The sequence below is a fragment of the Meles meles genome, chromosome 9, assembly GCF_922984935.1.
Source record: "Meles meles chromosome 9, mMelMel3.1 paternal haplotype, whole genome shotgun sequence".
NCBI lineage: Eukaryota > Metazoa > Chordata > Mammalia > Carnivora > Mustelidae > Meles > Meles meles.
The window spans coordinates 38,464,701-38,482,539 of record NC_060074.1 but is presented as its reverse complement, the minus strand read 5'-3'; the positions used below and the strand labels follow the sequence as shown (position 1 = coordinate 38,482,539).

The window sequence follows — 17,839 nt, the reverse complement described above, 5'->3', positions numbered from 1 at the left end:
CCCAAAGCTTGCATTACGCAGGAGGAAGCCAGCTCTCCTTCTGTGAGGATAGGTGACCCTTTTCTCAAGGTGGGGGTCTACTGTTGGCATTAGATATGGAAGCTAGAGGGGATGAGTGAAACAAGGGAAAGACATTAAGAGGTACATACTTGCAGTTATAAAATAAGCAACTCAGAGGGATGTAAAGCCCAGCACAGGGAATATAGTCAATGATATTGTAATAGCATTGTAGGGTGCCAGATGGGGACTTCGCTTACTAAGAGCACTGAGTAATGTATAAAAGTATTGAATCACTGTGTTGCACACCTGAAGCTAACATATTGTATGTCAGCTGTACTTCAATTAAGAAAAATATGTTGTAGGGACGCCTGGGTGGCTCAGTAGGGTTAAGGCATCTGACTCTTGGTTTGGGCTCAGGTCCTGATCTCAGAGTCTTGAGATCGACCCCCAGGTTGGCTCCCAACTCGTGGGGAGTCTGCTTGAAGAGTCTCTTCCTCTGCCCTTCCCCCACTCTCTTGCACTTTCTCTCTCTCAAATAAAGAAGTAAAATCTATTGGGAGAGACAAAGAGAGAGAGAGAGTGTGTGTGTGCACAGGCAGGGGGAGGGGAAGAGTGAGAGAGAATCTCAAGCAGACTCCCCGCTGAGCAGGGAGCCCAACACAGGGCTCGATCCCAGGACCCTGAGATCCTGACCTGAGTCACCCAGATGCCCCTAAATAAATATATCTTAAAGAAAAATATATTCTACATCTTGACCTTGGTGATAATTACAAGAGTTTTTACATTTGTGAAAACTTGCTGTATCTTATTATGTGTAAGTTATCTCTCGATAAAGTTAATTTAAAAAAATAAATGGAAGCTAGTAAAGGCCAGGACCCCCTTGATGTGTCTGATCACTTTTTCTTCGTTTCTTTGTTTTGGGGTCTTTGTCTTATATGTTGTGATTCCTGTTAGATTTTCTAGTACTGAAGGGCGTCTGTTCAATCGAAGTCAGATTAGGATTTGGGGACAGTCAGCTTTGTTAGGAAGATGGCTTGGATTTTTAATGTGCTATATTGAGTATCCCAGAAAGAATGGATGATCAGATAGCATTCCCAGGACTTTTGTAAAGACTGAAGCATAAATAAAATCTACTCCAGACAGATAAAGGAAACCCTTTTCAGCCCATTAAGCTGCCAGGACACAGAATTAACTTGATTTTGAGAGAGAGCTGATTGGGAACAGGGACCGTGTGTAATTCATTCATGCTTGGTAAGTCCCGGAGCAGGACTGGTGGTGATGTTTGTGGTCTGGAGCAGGGCAGAGTTTATAATGAGGCTTGCCACCTAAGTTGGTTTGGGCTCTGGGTTCAGGGAAGCTCCTGGCTGAGGTTGAAACCACTTTGGTTCGTGGTCAGAACTGGTAGTGATTACTCTGTCCACCAAAGCTGTTAGTTAAAGCTGGAGGTCAGAGGAATTTCTTGCTGTCACTACTAGCATTCTTTTCCGGGTTCCTTATTTCTCTTAGCTACTTTGTCCCTCTCATATCCTCATATTTTTTAAAAAAGATTTTATTTATGGCGCACCTGGGTGGCTCAGTGGGTTAAAGCCTCTGCCTTCGGCTCAGGTCATGATCCCAGGGTCCTGGGATCGAGCCCCACATCGGGCTCTCTGCTCTGTGGGGAGCCTGCTTCCTCCTCTCTCTCTGCCTGCCTCTCTGCCTAGTTGTGATTTCTCTCTGTCAAATAAAAAAAAATTTTTTTTTAAAGATTTTATTTATTTATTTGACAGACAGAGATCACAAGTAGGCCGAGAGGCAGGCAGAGAGAGAGGGGAAGGAGGCTCCCCGCTGAGCAAAAAGCCTGATGCAGGGCTTGATCCCAGGATCCTGAGATCAGGACCTGAGCCGAAGGCAGAGGCTTTAACCCACTGAGCTACTCATATCCTCATACTTGCTGGTGCCACATTCAAGCCCCTCATTTGTCTTCCCTCCTTCCTTTCCTCCCTCTCTTCTTTCCTCCTCAAAATATTTATTGGGAACCTGCTGAGTTGGGCGCCTGCTTGGCTCTGGCAATAAAGCTGTGAATAAAACAAATAAAAATCCCTGCCCTCACGAATTGGATGTTTTAGTGAGGCAGCAGTTATAAATGATTCCACAAACACAAAGAAAATTACAAGTGTGATAAGCACACTGTGATAAGTCACTATGCCGTGATTTTAGTTGATAATAAAAATCTGACATAACCCTGGGGGTCATGGGGATCACTATCTTGAAGAAAGATAGTTAGGTTAAAAGATTAACTAGGCAATGGGGAAGCCCTTCCAGGCAAAAGGCTGCGTGTGCAAAGGCCCTGTGGCTGGAGACAATGAATAATATCAGAGGAATGGCATCGGGGCCTCAAGGCTGGAGCTCAGAGAACAAGGACGAGAGAGGTAGAGATGTGGTGGAGAGGTAGGCTGGATCACACTCACCAGGCTTTGGAGGCCCCATTAAGAGCCACGTAAGAAGGAACTATTATAGGGAAGGAACTGGTAAACACATTCACCCTGCAGATGGTCACTATTGAAATACATGCACTTTAACTTGGCAGAAAAAGAGTCATCCTTAAGACAATATACCCGATAGCTGGACCCATGGGTGTTTTTGACCACATCCCTAGATATTCTGATTTACTGGGTCAGGCAGTAGCCAACATAACCATTTGTTATGTTGATTATGATTATGTTATGTTATGTATGTAGGTGATTCTGATTGTAGGTGTTTGTGAGCTGGACAGGAGAGGGGCTGAGTGGTAGAGAACTTTCTGGAGCTCTAGAAAGTGGAGCAGGTAGGCAAGGCTGCCTCTGAGCATCTTGGGGACTGAGGTCGAGGTGTGACTGTTCCTGTGGTGACAAGGCTAAGAGGAGCTAGAAATAGCCCAACCAGACAGGCTGAATCTGAGTCAACCTCTCCATCCCTCTCAGTTGTTTTCTTTCAAATCATGGCATACCATTGGGGCTTCACTGCAATACATTGGCTAGTTTTATTTTTAGTACAATAATACATGCACTGGAAGATAAAGATGTCATGCATAATTCAAGAAGGAAGCGCATCTCAAATTGGAACTCTCGCCAAACCCTTGTAAATTCAGGTAACTTCTTTCATATGACCTTGAAGGTACCAGACTGTCTTCTTGGTGGCCACTTAAATGTGGGATTTTGAATCAAAGCAGAGCAAAGGAATGCAATAGAACAAAGGTAGTTGAAAGATCGTGAGCACAACGCTTGCCACAGCCCGGAAGGCAAACATGTCAATCAACAGCTTTTTATGTTAACTCATCTGAAGGCCTGGTTCCCTGACTCCCTAGCATTTATAAAGTCATCTGCAGCCCAATTAGCTGTGCATTTATAATCTCCCACTACCCTCACATCAACACAGAGAAGTGATTAATTATTTTGGCATTCATAGTAATGCCATTAATCAGAATGCATTCATTGTGTATTAATGACTGGATGTGGTGGGTAATTGTATATGAGTTCCATAGTAATTTAGCAATTGATTTACCAGTATTTGATGAGTTGAAACTGTACTAATGGAAGATTAAGTGATACAATTCTAACTGATTATGAAAAGGCGATCGAATAGACATTGAAAAAGATTAAATAAGTGAAGAATTTCAATTGTACATTCTGTGTGAGCCAACAAAATTTCAAAGGAAAGCGCAAATTAATTTTCATGTTCTACCAATGGGTGTTCAGGAACTGGCATTAAAAAATGTGTCCAATTAGGACATGGTTTTCATATGCAATGAGTTTTCTTTTTCCTCCTAAATGGAGATTACTTCATGCCAGAAATAGGCACATGGAGAGGTTTGACAGGCCCAGCTGTAAATTTTGCTTCAAAAAAGACTCTAATTTGACTATTTTTATGCCATTTTATACCATTAAATGTTTCTTATATTAATTGCTGGTTATACTTTTTAAAAAATGCCTTTTAATCCTATGAAGTGTAGCCATACCTCATTTATTCACATATTTTTCTTTTACAACTTTAAATGTAGCCTAGAGCCTAACTTTTTAAAGCAGAACCCAGGCATGTATTATTCAAAAGGGTAGATAATGAAAGTCACATTATTATAAATGTGTTGTACTTTTGTTTGGGCATTGTTTTTAAATTCTAACAATAATTTTGAAAAGTGGAAATAATTTTTAAAAATGCCATTTAAAAGGTTTGACATCACAGAAAATGAGTTAGGGGATTCTCAAATGACCCACATGCTTGCATCCCAGCACTGCTGTTTTCTCAGGAACCATACTTTCCCAGAGTATTTCCTCAGAAATATTGTGTATTCACACAAGTGTACATTCCATTGAGGATCCCACTTCAAGTAGATGTTAGTTGTTGATGTTGCTGTGGATTATAGTAATGATGGTGGTGTTAGGGGTGGGGGTGGTGATGGGGGATGATGATGATGATGGTCGTAATGATGGGAGTGATGATGAGGGAGTGGTGATGATGATGATGATGATGATGATGATGATGGGAGTGATGATGGAGGTGATGGTTGCTATGGACTGAATGTGTACCCTTCAAATTCATATATTGAAATCCTACTCCCCAATGTAATGATTTTTGGATGTGGAGCCTTTGGCAGGTGTTCAGGGTTAGATTAGGTCATGAAGATGGAGCCCTCATAATGAGATTGTGCTTTTATAAGAAGAGGAAGGGACCAGGTGAGGGTATGGAAAAAAGACAGCTGTCTCTAAACCAGCAAGAGAATCCTCACCAAGATCCTGACCATGCTGGCATGGTCATGACCATGCTGATCTCAGACTTCCAGTTTCCAAAACCGTGAGAAATAAATATTTGTTGTTTAAACCAGGCAACCTATGGTATTCTGTTAGCAACCTACACCGAAATGACTGTGACGGTGGTGGTGGTGGTGATGGTGATGATGGTGGTGATGTGATGGTGGTGAGGATGGTGGTGATGATGATGGCGATGATGACAATGATGATAATAACGGTGATGATGGTGGTTATGGTGGTAGTGATGATGGTGATGATGTTGATGGTGGTGATGATGATGGCGGTGATGATGGTGATAATGATGGTTATGTTGGTGCTGATGTTGATGGCGGTGATGATGATGATGGTGGTGATGTGATGGTGATGATGATGGTGATGGTAGTGATGATAATGATAGGGATGGTGATGGTGGTGGTGATGATGGTGATGATGATGATGGCAGTGATGATGATGATGGTGATGGTGATGAAGATGCCTTACAGAGTTCTTACTACTTAGTTGCTCTGCACTAAGAGCTTTGCCCATACTAAGACCTTTAATCATAACCACCAGCCCAGGAAATAGGTAGTGTTATTAGTTCTCTTTCAGAGAGAAAGAATCTGAGGCATGAATGGTGTAAATAACTCTCCCAAATTCAGAGCTGGGGAGAAGTTGAACATCTGGTGGTAGAGCCTATATAACCTCCCATTAACCTCATGTGGGCACTTGGGCCTGGTTACTCATGTTAGTATAAATAGTAAAGCCACTAATTAGGGAGCACTCATTTGGAGTTAATCAGTAGATATTGTGGGCAGTTACTCACTTCTGTAATGTGAAACTTACACCATCTATAGAATAAATAAAATGTTACAATTAAATGATAGATTATACCTACCTGTTAATGTGCACATTTAGTATAACCCTGTATGATAAAAGGAATGATAGTAGTTCCTAAGCTTGTGCTCAGTTCTTTCCCACTCCTCCCCTGTCTTATAGGAGAGTCACTCTCATGGTCAACCCTGCTTTGTGAGTTCTAAGGAAGATGAAGGAGAGGGGGAAGTCATAGAATTAGTATTTTGTGAAATTGCAACGTGAAGGAGTAGCTACATGGTGATTCCTTCTGAGTCAAGGGGCAAAGGCAGCACAGGGAAGGAGTTTGTATGATTCCTTTGCACGTCTGTATGGATTACAACACAGTCTCATCTGTTGCAATAGAGAGACCTCAAATATATTGGCTTAAACAAGTTCCTGTTCATCTCTCTGTTATGTTAGAGTGTAGAGGTAGCGAGTCCAGGCTCAAGAGGACAATTCTACACCCTCACCACACAGACTCCGTCTCTGGATTCAGACTGACTTCCCCCACTGTCAGAGGGCGATGGGATGCAGGGGCGGGGGGAAGGGGCAGGGTAGCCCTTGCTCAGTCTTCGTGGATGTACGTCACAGAAATATTACACATCTTGTCCCTGAGTCACTGAGGAGAGGCATGTTCTTTAACCGGGTGGCCCAGTTCTCAGCACAAACTCCCAATGCTGTTATTCAAAGGATGTGAGGAGAAAATGAACCACTAGGCAACTAGCTGTTACTTCCAACTCAAATATTCAAGTCTCAACTTTGGAGAAATGATTTAGTCTAATATTTGTGGAGAATGGAGTGTGGTAGGACATGAACATCTTCTTGAAAGAAAAAAAAGTTAAACAGAAATACAGCACTCTGGGCTAGTAACCCTTTATTGTGGGAATAGCTGTTTCTTTTTGGAAAAGTATAGAACGTCTACCTAAGGAGTCTCCATATAAAATTTTTGTTCATTTCATGAGCCTGCATTTCGATATTGAATTTTCAGAGCCTTCTCTACAGGATGAATAGATAGAAGGTGCCAATGAGATGCTGATAAAGCTGGGAGGCAGTGGGGAAGGTCCACTGTATCTGACAGTAAGATTTGCTGAGAATCAGTCATTCTGTCTTCGGGTGATAGCAAGTAGATCATACATTTTTTTTTTTCCAACAGTAGCTTCCCTTATCTTTGCAATTTCTTTTACTTCAGAGCAAATGATACTACTTAGTATGTACTTTCATCATCATTCAGCCAGGGATAATCCACCCAATGATTCAGATGAGTTGCAATGGTAGACATATTTGGTCCATCACTGTTATGCGCCATTGTATCTCCTAATTCAAAAAGCATTTTGGGTCCTACCTTACTCAGGAACCCACAGAAAATGAGACAATCTGTATGAGTGAATTTTCCAAAAAGCAAGGTACTTCTTCAAGTATCAAAACTTCAAAGTAAGCAGACAAATAAACAATGGCAGAACCCAGTCTTTACATGGAAATCTAAAGAAAGCTTTGTTTAGAAAAGGTGGATGGACCTCTGAATGAGGTCCTGGGATGGTCAGTGTGGCCAGGTTCTACATGGGTATCATGATAGCTTTTTTGGTCTGTAGTCACCTTTCCCCTTAACTCCTGGTCTGCCGACCTTCTGCACACATGCAAAATAGCGAAGGGTATTAGTAAGCCTTGCTTTAGTGTCACGTGGCCCAGGACTTGGTCTAGGTTCTGCCCCAAGCTCTCTCATAGCCTCTGGACTGACATTGTCAAAAGACGAGTTAGTTCTCAGGTTATGCTTCTCAGCCCACAAGTATGGAGTCATGAATCCCTGGGGATCCTGACCAGCTTCTTAAGCTTTGTGCTAATCTCCATCCTCCCTTCTTAAAAAAAGTTGGTGCACATACGCCATTTCATCCCTGCTTTTGTGGAACCAGGTGTGGGATTGGGAGTGTTTGACTTCCCAATGATTATGTGAATGCAGAAACCCTGGGTCTCCAGCTGGAGCCGGAATCCACAATATTTCAAGCTTTTCATGCCTATCTTCTGCCAGCCATGGGACTTCCTGGACTGTGAACAGTTTTTATAGGTTATAGGTTTGTGCCAAATAACTCGCCAAGTCTTAATAGGAAAAGTCGGTAGTCTGTTTCCAACACCTACTGCTCAAGTGTTCACGGCCAGAATTTTGTTTTGCATGTATGCTTTCCTTTAACAGGAAAGAAAATGGTCTTTAGTCAAACCACTGAAGCGAGAAATGCAAATCTCATTTGCCATTAATCCCAATGAGGTATTAAGTACAAAGTCCATTTAAGACTCTTTAGTGTTAATATTAAAGAAAACACGTGGTAAAATAAACAGTTAATGGCCTGGAGCCAGCCATCTTGTATGCTCCGAACGAGGCTTGACCACTCCACCCCGGAGATAATGACCAGACCCCCTTTCAGTTGCTCTCAACTTCTCATTGGCACCAGGGGAGGTGTATGGGAAAGTCACTGGTTTGAAAGGGCTGCGATAATGGCAGAACATTTTATTACCTTGTTAATGAGCACAGTGTGGGGTTGTGGGCAGGGCAAAGCATTTGTATGTTCTTGTGTAGAGTTAGGGGAGAAGGCATGGGGAGAGGGGGAAGGAAACCTACTTTTTATTTGTCACCGTAACTAGTTACTTGAGGGTGTTAACAGATCTCTGGATAATCTTTGGAGAAAGTTTTCCTTCATTACGGTTTTAGAATGCATTAGGGAAATCATCTGGTTGTGTAGCAAGTAGAGGGGGCTCTCCAAGGTAAGCAGTATCTTTTCCCTCCCTCCTACCCTTCCTTCCCTCCCTCTTCTCTTTCTTTCCCAACATCTGAATATTGAGTTGAACTATGTAGCATCCTTGAAACTTTTTTTTTTTTTTTTTTTTTTTGTCAGGGACTACAATTTCCCCGCTCAATGCTGAAGTGGTCTTCACATAGTTCTAGATGTCCTTCATGCTGCAGAAATCTTGTCTTTTCTTATCAACCCCACCATGGAAAAATCATGTAGCTATTTGTTTTAGTTAATTATCCTAGCACAATTCTGTTGTGGTCTGACGTCAATACACAGCTAAGTTTATATCGTGAATGTTGGCCTGTAAGTCTTGATTCTGGGCCCTGTTCTCTCTCTCTCTGATCCCGAGGTGCCCTTCCCTGTCCCAGTAGTGCAACACCATCTGTATTCAGATGAGGCCATTTATATATTCACATCCCCTGATCTGGCCATTTCTGCCTCTCTGTCCTCATCAAGGTGCTGGCTATTGACACCCTGATGTCCTCATCTGTGTGACACACTGACCTCTTCCTCCATGTGACACACTGACCTCCTCCTTCATGTGACATCACCTCCTCATCCATGGGACAAATGTCCCCCTCATCCATGTAACTTGGTCACCTCCTCCTTCATGTGACATATGACCTCCTCAGCTCTCTTGGCTGGCTCTTTCTCAGCCTTTGGAGCTCACCCTAAAAGCAGCCTCTTACTTAGAGCTAGATAAGCATCTGCTGGATGTTGAACGGATGAGCTCAGCTTCCCTCCATCCCGGTGCTGCTGTCCATCCCACCCACCCCACCACGCGAGTTTACTCACGAAGCGCACGATCTGTCCACGTAAAGTGACTCAATATTTTTGCCTCATAGTCAGAATCATAGACTTGGACCGTACACAATGATGATTTAAATATATGTTTATTCATGAACATTTTCAAAGAACTCTAGTCTTATATTTGTTGTGGTTGGGATGAAGAATATATTTTCTCATGAGAGTGAGACAGTGAGAAAATGTGACTTAAGTGGGAGAGCCCCTGAAACTTTGGATGGAGAGCCTCTGTCTTCCTTCTCCATTTCTGCTTCCTTTGTGTTCCTGTGTTAGGGTCTCCTTTCCTGGGATCTCACGCACTTTCTGTCTTAGGCTTTGTTATTCCTCTTCAGTCTTCCTCCCTCCTTCCCTCCTCCTTACTTTTTTTCTGAAATCTTGTCTTTCTTTCTAAATCTCAGCTTGCTCTTTCTCTTGTTTGTTGTTAATTTAGACCAGGCTTTTTCTCGGGTGCCACCATGGCCTGCTGTGTAGGAGCAGTTCTGTAGTGTTTTTTTTGGAAAGACCGTAGAAGATGCTGGTGTTGCCAAAAGCCCATTCTGAGAAAGCTCTAGAAACAGAACCGGAGTGTTCTCCTCATTCAGACTTCATCGGTTTTGTCTCCAGTTGATCAGTTGGCTGATGGATCTTAGAATTCCGAATATGAGGACAAGCTTTTCTATCTCAGTCTGTATCAAGAATTATGTTAGGTATATTTGTTTCATGTTATTAAGGAAGAGAAAAATAGTGACCATTTGCTCCGCATTTCTTTCAAGTGTGTTAGAAGTGCCCATCAGTTTGAGTGTTGTGTCAAAGAAACCACACTGGCTTTTCAACAACTTTCAAATGATCACTTATAAAGCCCCCAAAGAACTTAAAAAATGAGTTCTATTTCATTTCAGATTCTTCCTGCTGCCTCTGTCAAGGGTGCCGTTCTTGCTCTTGGCATGTGGGATTTCCTGAGGGCTGCTTTGCTCTAACCCAGCTGCAGTTTGATGAAACTTAAATTGGACAGTATTACTTTTCATTATGAGCAGCTCCAAGCGCCTTCCCTGAGACGGGATCAAAGGGAGGTGCCGACAACTTACTGAAATTACACTCCTTCCTGGAAGGAGCTGCCAGACAACGTTCTCATCTTGTGAGCAGTATACTGCTGAAAATAGCATGCATATCCTTTGACTTACTCTGGGGGATGCAGTGACATAATTAGGAATTACATAGTAGTATGCACAGCCGTTGCAAAGATTGATTTCTTTAATAGTTAACTGAAACATTTGAGGGCCAAAATACTCAGTCTTACGGAACAAACAAAGCTAATATAGAAACCTTTATCAGAATTGTCTCCAAGAATTTTGGAGACTTGGGATGAGCCAGAGAGTATAAAGATTGTCTCAATAACACAGAATCACCTCGACTTTCAAAAATAGATGTGTAAAATGTGCTTTCAGAGGCTCAAATGCGTGCCTCTAATTCCACGTGATATAATGTTACTTATGTTCCTTAGATTAGTTTTTCTACCAGGCCACTGGTTTTTAACTGGAAGCGATGTTTGAATTACTCAGGGAATCCTTTAAAAAATGTGCCTGCCAGAGGACCATCCCGGACCATTGATTCTGAAGCACTTGTGCTGGAGCCTGGCAGTGTGTACTTGGAAAAAGCCCCTGCGAAATTATGAAGCTTCTGGTTTCAGAACTGGTTAAGGATCACTGCTCTTGACTCAAAGTTTGGTGCAGTAGAAACAAAGACTGCGCTTTGTAACCTGGAGATCCAAGTGAGTGCCTGGTTTGTGGACGTGAGCTCAGTAAATGTTCTTGAGGAAATGGAAGCAAACCATCTAGCAAACCATACCATGTATATTTTTAACTACTCATTCATTTGGATTATTACTGGCTAAGTAAATTTAATAATTGAATAGAATTTTCAAAATAACCTTCAGAGGGAGGCCTCTTCCACAGATTTATATAGCATTCTTTAAAAAGATTTTATTTATTTATTTGACACAGACAGAGATCACAAGTAGGCAGAGAGGCAGGCAGAGAGAGAGGGGGCAGAAGGCTCCCTGCCGAACAGAGAGCCCAATGTGGGGCTTGATTCCAGGACCCTGGGATCATGACCTGAACTGAAGGCAGAGGCTTTTAACCCACTGAGCTACCCAGGTGCCCCTATATAGCATTTTTTAAAAAAAAAGATTGTGTTTATTTATTTGACAGAGAAAGAGAGAGAGAGAGAGAGCAATAGCAAGGGGAGGGGCAGAGGGAGAGGGAGAAGCAGACTCCCCACTTAGCAGAGAGCCTGACATGGGCCCTGATCCCAGGACACTGGGATCGTGACCTGAGCCGCAGGCAGACGCTTAACAGACTGAGCCACCCAGGTTCTCTCACAGAGCATTTTGTGATTTAAATGCTTAGTAAGTAGGCAGGTGATATAGTTTTTTAACAATAATTTAATATGAAACCACAGAACAAACCAAAGTCATAAAAGACACCTCTATAAATTCTGATATCTGATTTTTCCTCCATTATTTAATGTGTAAAAATGTCTTCAAATAAGACCTCTGGTAGCATGCCACCATTGTACCAGGCTCCATTTTTCTATAATGTTTACTCGTAAGTTAATGAAACAACTATATTTTAGTAAACTGGAATTTATGCATTTGAGTGATTGCTCTTTTTTTTTTTTTTTTTTTTTTTTTTTTTTTTAAAGTCAACATGTTGGATGGCAAGACATTTTGGAAAGTCCTCCCAGGTCATATATGTACCTGTGTCTTGCCTTCCTACCAACCACTTCTCTAAGACTTTGTCCCTTGCCATTAGGGAAGCTTCAGTCAAGGAGGGTAATAAGAAAGCATCTGAGACAGAGAAAAACCAGGGACCTGTACGCGGGAGCGTGTACTCGGGCACAGGTGGACACAGCAGAGCTTAGAGGGGGTGGACTGTTGAGGAAAAGCTCAGGAATAAGGTGAGATCGGAGCTATAACATTGGGAGAGGAAGGGGTATTCCAGGCAACTCTTTACAGAGTTGGGGTGAGCCAGACATGAGCAAAGGCAGCTGGGAGAGGGCATAAGGCGCCCACAGAGTGCAGAGCCAGGACAGAGGAAGTACGGACCTCTGTAGAGGAAGTACCTTTGCCAGAACCACGCTTTCCTTCTGTCCCAACGCCAGCGAATGATCAAGTTTTCAGTAGGACAGAAACAGTAGGATCAGTTTCTTCAGTAGGAAGAAAGCCACTAGTTCTCTATGGGTGTGAAATACCACTGTTTCTGAGACCTGCGGAACCTGTCTTTACCAAGGCACCAAGAGACATTTGTCTCCTGGTTACAAACAGAAGTTGAGGGGTGTCTCTCCTCTGCTGTGACTTGCTTTAACATCCATCATAACCTTAAAACTTGTGGGTTGAATTAAATCTTACATTGCTGTTTCAAATCTGTCATCTGCCTGTTAAAAACAACCCCGGCGTTAGTGGGGTACTTGACACGTTGCGGATTCCTGATCCTGGGCGCTCCTCGGGCCAGAGGAGGAGGGTGAACATTTTGTCCCATGATTTGAGGCAGTCTCACTTTATGCCTGTGTCCACTTGCAATCATGAAAGCTCTCCCATTTTGACTGGAAAAGAGCCCCACGTTGGAGGATAAATTCTCTGGTCACCCTATTTTACAGTTATTTTCCTTCCCCAACGCAAGAGAAAATTGGTGCTCGGGGAGTTCCGGGTGTCTAGAATCACTGTCACCACCTTGTCTTAAGCACCTTTTATGGGCAAAGCAGGAGTCTGTCTCTTGGACAATGGAAATGTTAATGGTAGGTTGTTCATTTAGAAATGAAAACTTAGGCATAAATAAATGAATATTCTTGTTTTTTTTTTATTTGTTTATTTTCAGCGTAACAGTGTTCATTGTTTTTGCACCACACCCAGTGCTCCATGCAGTACGTGCCCTCCCTGTTACCCACCACTTGGTTCCTCAACCTCCCACCCCCCCTCCTTCAAAACCCTCTGGTTTTTCAGAGTCCATAGTCTCTCATGGTTCATCTCCCCTTCCAGTTTCCCTCAACTCCCTCTCCTCTCCATCTCCCCATGTCCTCCATGTTATTTGTTATGCTCCACAAATAAGTGAGACCATATGATACTTGACTCTCTGCTTGACTTATTTCGCTCAGCATAATCTCTTGCAGTCCCGTTCATGTTGCTACAAAAGTTGGGTATTCATCCTTTCTGATGGAGGCATAATACTCTATCGTGTATATGGACCACATCTTCCTTATCCATTCATCCGTTGAAGGGCATCTTGGTTCTTTCCACAGTTTGGCGACCGTAGCCATTGCTGCTATAAACATTGGGGTATAGATGGCCCTTCTTTTCACTACATCTGTATCTTTGGGGTAAATACCCAGTAGTGCAATTGCAGGGTCATAGGGAAGCTCTATTCTTAATTTCTTCAGGAATCTCCACACTGTTCTCCAAAGTGGCTGTACCAACTTGCATTCCCACCAACAGTGTAAGAGGGTTCCCCTTTCTCCACATCCTCTCCAACACAGGTTGTTTCCTGTCTTGCTAATTTTGGCCATTCTAACTGGTGTCAGGTGGTATCTCAATGTAGTTTTAATTTGAATCTCCCTGATGGCATATTCTTGTTAGAAAAAAAGGACACTCTCCTAGGGAAAGCATCATATTATTGATGCAAGATACTTGCAGTATTATTTCTTCATTCCAGTTGGAGGCTATGTTTTTTTCTACATTTATCGTTACCTCCTATGTACAAGTAGCTGCACTAGTTGCAAGATCATTTGGGGATAAATATGACACGTCAGGGATGGTTCGATCAATCTTCAACTGTGATTGGCCCTGTTTTATTAGATGGTTAAATCACATAACTTAATTGATATCATGTAGTCAGGCTGATGATGAATGATGCTAGGTATCAATAGCCCCGTCATTGAATGTATTCCTGTCCTACTTATCCACCTGTCAGGACACTGAGAGCCACTCGGGCAGGCTGGCATGGGGGGGGGTGGTCTTGGGAGATATTTAGTGCTTGTCACAATCCAAAGTAGCTAGGATGAGGAAGAGTCGGGAGGTGCAGGCAGGAGGCCTCTGGGAGAAGATGGGCTCAAAACTAGTAAATTCTAAGGTGCTAATGGGGGGATGGAATTAGGAGACAAAATGGCCCCTGGAAGAGATGGGCAGGAGCAGAACAGCAGCATCTAATGCCATGACTGAGGGCCTGGTCTCCTTGGGCCCTAGGTATTTCTCATGATGCTTGGCCTTTCTTGAAAGGCCAGAGGTCTGAATGACCACTAGTCACACGCTTTATTTCTTGGCCTAGTGTTACATTTTGTTTTGTTTGTCTGACTTGAATGCTGTGGAAAATAAACTCATAGTCTTGTGGAAAGAATGTTGGTAAAGTTTTACTTTACATTTTCTTTTGTCCCCCCCACCCTTAGGTTTTGTGAATGATTCTGTTACTAAATCTATTGTGGCTTTGCGCTTAACTCTGGTGGTGAAGGCCAGCACCTGTGTCTCAGGGGAGAGCCATGCAAATGACCTGGAGTGTTCTGGAAAAGGAAAATGTGCCACGAAGCCATCCGAGGTAAGGGAACACCTGGTAGCTTTTCAAAGTTATATTTACGTAAGTATGTGTCTATACCTATATGTTGATACCTATCTGTATCTATCTATGTCTATCTATCAGGAATGAAAGGAGAGAGAACTAGTGTATTTGCTGAAAAATCCCTACAAATGTCTGGTTTCGGTCACACATTAGTGAGCAGCATATGGATATCCAGTCTCTGGGTAACTTTTAAAGTCATGATAACACACTGGGGCAGTGCGAGATTTTGCTCTGGGTGAAGTAGAGATGTTTTGAGAAGAACAGTCCTGCTGTCTGATGGAAGAATCCAGAACGATAGCAGAGGCATTTACTTTCCAGTTGTTACGTCAGCCCTCCTCCGACTTAGCATTTCTCTAGCACTGATAACGGAGTCACAGAAGAAAGAGAAAAGGATGAGAAGGAACAGAGAAGACGCAGGGTTAGGAAGGCTCATGTTACTTTTGACCTCTGCGGACCAGCATCATCAATGCTATGGTGGGCCAGAGTCCTGTGCCCCTTCTTCTTTATGGCTCAGGTCCCATGGGCCTGGGGCAGGGGCAGGGACAGGACAAGTTCCTCCTCCTTGTTCTCTGCTGAGTGAGGCAGACCAGTATGGGACTGTGGTCACTGAGACCCACGTCCCTGGTACCGGGCTCTATTAAAACAGCTTCCGCGGGTGTACTTGGGTTCTGCCCGGCATCCCAGGAGAGGGAGACTCACTCCTTAGGAGGGAGCCTGTTCCATTAGGGCACATCTGTTCCTCTTGCCACTTGCCTCCATGAACCTCTCCCTGTTCCACACATTTGTCCACTGGAGTTCATGCAAATTGAAGTGGGTCCCCCAGGTCCCAAAAGAGCATGGTTTGTTTTAGACTGATATTTAAAAAATATATATTTTTTAATTTGTGAGAGAGAGACAGAGTGAACAGGAGCCAGAGGAGATGCAGGGGGAGAGGCAGAGGGAGAGGGAAAAGCAGATTCCCTGCTAAGCAGGGAGCCTATCATGGGGCTCAATCCCAGGACCCCGAGATCATGACCTGAGCCAAAGGCAGATTCTCAACTGACTGAACCACCCAGGTGCCCCAGTTTTAGATCAATTTTATGGGTGATACAGGTGAACTTTCTTTGGAGAAACTTCCTTAGGGTAATGTCAACGTATTTGGTAATAGTGGTGTGAACTTGGTGCAGTGAGGAGGGGTGGTGACGGACAGATAGGTGTTGGGAGACACTTTCAGGCATTGCTCAGGTCATTTTGGAAGACCCACGATCTTGATGTGTTCGGTGTACTATTTGCAGAGGTGTAAATATACCATTTTCCGGTGAGATAGTCTCTGCAGGGGGCAGAATGTCCTAAGAGAGTTGTGGAACAATAATTTCTGCTAAATCTTTGAAAAGGAACACGAATGTAAACCAAAGCCAGAATGAAACCCCCTGGGCAGGGGATGGTGCCTGGCATGGAGCCAAGAGACAGAACTGGGGATTTCTTATATAAAGCCAAGCCTGCCCCCTGAATTCCATTTTCTTCCATCTTGCCCAGCAGCTTGGGCCATTTTCTCTCTTTCCTGAGGGGAAGCTTCATTTATCAGTTCAGGGGTGGAAAAAAAGAAGTAAAGGATGTTGAGTGTTCTGCCGTGACAGTCGAGGCAGAGAAGGTTATAGAAGCTGAGAGAAGACGAGGAAGCAGTGGGGGAGCTCATCTGATAAGGACGTTCCAGACGAGAGGAAGCCGGCAAGCCTGAGGAACGCTAACGGCCCCAGCTGGAAGAGCATCACATCTTCCAAGTGTGAAGAGGAGACACATTGGTGTTCCCCAGATTCATCCTTATTATTCCGAGTGAACAGTTCTTGACCCTCACTAGCCCTGAGAGAGACAAGAGTGGTGGACGAGAAATGGCTGAAGTGAGGAAGGGAGGGCTGTTCTCGGAATTTGGGACTGACACAGTGGTTGTTTCCTTGTGAGCTTTCTTACGGTGGATGAATCATCTGGGGAGACTTCTTACCCATACAGAAGTCACCATGATTTGTTTTGTTTGTTTGTTTTTTATTTTGTTTTTGGAGACGGAGAGAGAGGGGGAGACACGGCATGCATGTATGGTGGGCAGTGGCAGAGGCAGAGGAAGAGAGAAAATCTTAAGCAGGCTCTAGGCTCAGCGCAAAGCCCAGTGTGGGGCTCGATCTCACAACACTGAGGTCATGACCTGAGCCGAAACCAAGAGTTGGATACTGAACCGACAAAGCGACCCTAGGCGCCCCACCATGTTTTCTGAGAACATGCATGTTGCTGGCTTACCTCCTTCCTCTGCATGGGTGTCATCTGCGTGGCCCGTCTCCCCAAGAGGCTCTGCCTGCTGGTGTAGAATTAACTCACTGAAAAGGCAACGGAAGCCTTTAGCGCTTGGCAGGTAACTTCGCAAATCTTGCCAAAGTGCTTTGTTTTTTTGTGTGCAGAAGGGACTCAAGAGCCTTCCTGAAGAATCCATGCTAATTATAGCAGGTCACTTAAAAGGAGATACAGCTTCATTATGGGTGCTGGCTCTTTGAGTGCCCCGCCTCCCTTCTCTGCCCATCATCCCCCATCCCACACCAGGTGTGCAAACCTCTGTTGTTGCTTCTCTCAAAGCCTGCATTTACCTTCAGTGAACTGAAGGAAATTGTGGCCAGTCATCTTACCCAAGCCACAGTAATTACCCCCAGTGATGCTAAGCGAATGGCTAGGCTGCAATTACCATGTCCGTGTACAGACCCGCCACATTGTTATCTTGGAGAGAACCATCTGGAAGCCAGGCCTCCCATTCACAAAAACATGGCAGGAGTTGTACTACCTGTGGCAGGATTAGGAATGGAAATTGGGCTTATCTTTTTCGAGTCTAAATGATGTCCCAGGGCTTTTAGTGATGGTTGTCAGCGGCTGTCCCAGTGACTTGTAAACAGTTCGGTGGTCATAAAAGACTGTCACTCTCAGGTTTCCTTCTTTGTGCTGTTTCCTAAACTTAGAAGTTACATAGTGCAGTCTTAGAGCCAAGGCAAGAAGCCACTCCATAGTTCAAAACAAAAAGAACTCTACTTGGTGGTTTAACGCGATTGTTTCTAATTACTTTTAT

General features: G+C 43.7%; 1 protein-coding gene across 1 annotated transcript in view; it reads left to right on the top strand.

Annotated features, from left to right (window-relative positions):
- Positions 1 to 17,839, top strand: part of DNER (delta/notch like EGF repeat containing) — a 313,530-nt gene that overhangs the window by 156,025 nt on the left and 139,666 nt on the right. Inside the window, exon 5 of the mRNA XM_046017974.1 lies at positions 14,594 to 14,739. Within this exon, the coding sequence (XP_045873930.1) occupies positions 14,594 to 14,739 (146 nt within the window). The remainder of the gene's footprint in view (positions 1 to 14,593; positions 14,740 to 17,839) is intronic.